This window comes from Trachemys scripta, chromosome 1 (assembly GCF_013100865.1).
Source record: "Trachemys scripta elegans isolate TJP31775 chromosome 1, CAS_Tse_1.0, whole genome shotgun sequence".
Lineage (NCBI taxonomy): Eukaryota > Metazoa > Chordata > Testudines > Emydidae > Trachemys > Trachemys scripta.
In genome coordinates, this window is record NC_048298.1 from 340232530 (window position 1) to 340235969 (window position 3440).

The 3440-nt window shown below is 41.4% G+C and overlaps 1 protein-coding gene across 1 annotated transcript; it reads right to left on the bottom strand.

Moving 5' to 3' along the window:
- Window positions 1-271: 271 nt before the first annotated feature.
- LOC117871371 (olfactory receptor 1019-like) lies at window positions 272-2767 on the bottom strand. Its single transcript, XM_034759297.1, has 2 exons — window positions 2454-2767; window positions 272-1254 (listed from the first exon to the last, which is right to left on the bottom strand). The coding sequence occupies exon 2, from the start codon at window positions 1228-1230 to the stop codon at window positions 286-288; it is 945 nt and encodes a 314-aa protein (XP_034615188.1). The 5' UTR covers window positions 1231-1254; window positions 2454-2767; the 3' UTR covers window positions 272-285.
- Window positions 2768-3440: the final 673 nt, after the last annotated feature.

Sequence of the window (3440 nt, forward strand, 5' to 3'; positions counted from 1 at the left end):
TACAATCTTCTCATCCTCTCACCTGAACTCCAACCTGGCCTAAAACATAACAGGCAACGGCAATTGTCCTTTAAGCCAAATATCAGAGCATCTTGCTGATTCTGCATAGTGTCACAGACCCTCATTCATGGATCTTAAAAACAGCAATTTCTAATATTGTATTTGACTGGGTTCCATTATATGATTTTATGTACATCACATGGAGTGGCTGAGTCATAGAAATAAGGATAATGACAGAGAACTCACTCTTATTCCATCTACTGTTTATTGGTTAAAATATAATGATTATAATGACCAAGAAAAAATCTTCTTGTATATCACCCTTTTAAAGGCATCATTTACCTCCTTGTTTCGCAGGCTGTAGATCAGGGGTTTCAACATGGGGATCACGAGGGCATAAAACACAGAGGTAACCTTGTCTTGGTCCATCACGTAGCTAGAACTGGGTCTTAAATATATACATATCAGCGTCCCATAAAACATAATGACGACTGTCAGGTGGGAGGCGCAGGTGGAAAAGGTTTTGCGTCTCCCCTTGGCAGAACGGATCCTGAGAATGGCCAGAAGGATGCACATGTAGGAGATTAGGACACCCAGGAAAGTAGTCGTTCCAATTACAGTAGAGAAAGTGAAAAGTACAAGGTCAGTGACATGGGTGTCAGAACAGGACAGCTTCAGCATGGGGGGCACATCACAGAAGAAATGGTTGACAACATTGGAGCTGCAGAAGGACAGACTGAATATAAATAGAGTTTGCACAACTGAATTCACAGAGCCACATACATATGTACCAGCCACTAACAGGACACAGTGTCTCTTGGACATAATGGCTCTGTATAGCAGTGGATTACAGATAGCTTTGAAGCGGTCATACGCAATCACAGCCAGGAGGCAACATTCATTGGTCACAAAGAAACAGACGAAGAATAGTTGTGCCGCACACTCAATCAAAGGAATGGTTCTAGTCTCTGCTACAAAGGTCATTAGCATCCTGGGAGCTATGGCAGTGTAATATCCAATATCTACAATGGACATCTGGCTTAGGAAAAAGTACATGGGGGTATGAAGTCGGGTTTCAACCATGATTAACGCTATCATCCCAAGATTCCCCATCAGGCTGACCACATACATCACTAGGAACAACATAAAGAGGGGGATCTGTAGATCTGGATGATCTGTGAATCCTACGAAAATGAACTCGGTCACCATAGTGTGGTTTCTCTCTGCCATTTATTCCAGAAACGCTCTCCTCTGCTGGTGAAAAAAAAATTAAAATTAAAATTAATCACTGGCCAATAAAGTACTGAGTACAGATCCCTCATAATCCCTGTGATTGTTCCTGGGAAACAGTGTATAAACATAGGAAAGCTGAAATACATCGAAGGACACTCCTAGGGAATGTTCTCTTTGTATTCCCCACATGCTTTCCATTAGAGATAGGACATGTTCCAGCTACAGAAATATTGTGGACTCTGTGTTAGGGTGACCAGATGTCCTGATTTTATAGGGACAGTCCCAATTTTGGGGGCTTTTTCTTATATAGGCACTTATTACCCCCCACCCTCATCCCAATTTTTCACACTTCCCCTCTGGTCACCCTACTCTGTTTTAATATGCATGAAACCATCCAGTGGGTCAAATCTTCTATAAAATAAGAGATACATAGATTGGGAGTGTTTAGTTTAGAAGGGAGGCAAATAATCTATCAATGTATGCAAGTAATCAATGCTATAGAGTTTATTCATGGTCTTTGATTTTCTCTTCCTAATCAAAATGACCTCAAAGGGCACAAGTGATGCTCAGTGCCCCTTTTATATAGGTGCCTAAATACAGGTTTAGGACCTAATATGAGGCAGCCCCAGTGAAAAAGTTTGGTATCACTAAAGTGTCACTGTCCTATTGGAGTCAGTGTATGTTTTACAGACATTCTTTGTAACTACATGCATTATTTTTCCTCCCTGTTACAAATCCTCCTAGAGGTAATAACACTTGTAGGTGGTGTGGACTGTAACTGATTCTATGATTACTTTTGACTCAGATTCACAGAGCCTAGAAATGAGAAAATGCATCTCCTGGGGATAAATACTAAGTTAACCTGTGGAACTCCTTGCCAGAGGATGGTGTGAAGGCCAAGACTATAGCGGGGTTTTAAAAAGAACTAGATAAATTCATGAAGGATAGGTCCATCAACAGCTATTAGCCAGGATGGGCAGGGATGGTGTCCCTAGCCTCTGTTTGCCAGAAGCTGGGAATGGGCAACAGGGGATGGATCACTTGATGATTACCTGTTCTGTTCATTCCCCCTGGGGCACCTGGCATTGGCCACTGTCGGAAGCAGGATACTGGGCTAGATGGACCTTTAGTCTGACCCAGTCTGGCTGTTATGTTTCTATGGAATTTCACTGCTACATGCACAAAGATGCTCAAAAGATAATAATAATGACATTTCTTACCAGTCATGGTGTAGGGGTACACGCAGTAAATTCCATTGTGTTTGGTGGAGGAAGATATGGACTGGTTTGACTCCTCATTAACCAATTGACTTCAGCCGAACTATACATTCACACTTGTGTGACTGAGATCAGAATCTAGCCAGTGACATGGTAACACAACGTGAGATGTGTGCGGACGGGACCAAAGCACCTCATGTCCGATTGTAGTCTTTAGGATAGAAAGAAAATGAGTTGGAGATAATTTGTGAGTTTCCTAGTTACTGGAAAAACACAGGTCTCTGGATTCTGCATATTCCCTCTGTCTTTACACCTGTGCTAGACGAGTAAAAAGAAATGAAATTATTTTTAGTAAATATAGGGAACATAGGAATTTCCATACCAGATCAGACAAATGATGCATCTAACTGAGTATTGTCTATGCATTAGCAGTCTTTGTTGTGTGCTTCAGATAAAGGGGCAAAGTCCTCACAGTAGGAAGTTATTCAATAACATGCCTATAGGGTGTCGGAGAAAAACAGAGTTCTCACTATTTGTTTAGGTATAGCAAGTCAGATGCTTTATTAACTCTCACAATTGCGCAGAGGGAGAGAGCTAAGCAGGTCTCTCAACAGGTAAACAATTACAGCAAGCATTTATACCTTTTGTTACGGACAATAATGAGCAACAGTTGCATTTTGTTTATACATAGGCCATCTTGATATCTCATTTCCTCACTTGTTTTGACTCTTGCCAACATACAATATTTTCTATACCTTATCTACACAAGGTCTTCTACACCTTATCTATACCAGGTCATAATGACTTCTTACACAGTTCTTTCTCACCCGCCTCACACAATCCTCGCTTCTACAAATCTCGCGTTATCAGGGTTACAGTTAGCCTGACTCTTGCTAACCAACTGTCATGTATTGCATCCCCTTCCTGTCAGTTCTTTCTCTGCTTCCACAACCCCCCCCCCTTTTGTACTACTAGTACAACAAACATTTT

Excerpts from the sequence above, each read along its gene's own strand:
- LOC117871371 (XM_034759297.1), bottom strand. The coding sequence starts at position 1,230 with ATGGCAGAGAGAAACCACACTATGGTGACCGAGTTCATTTTCGTAGGA.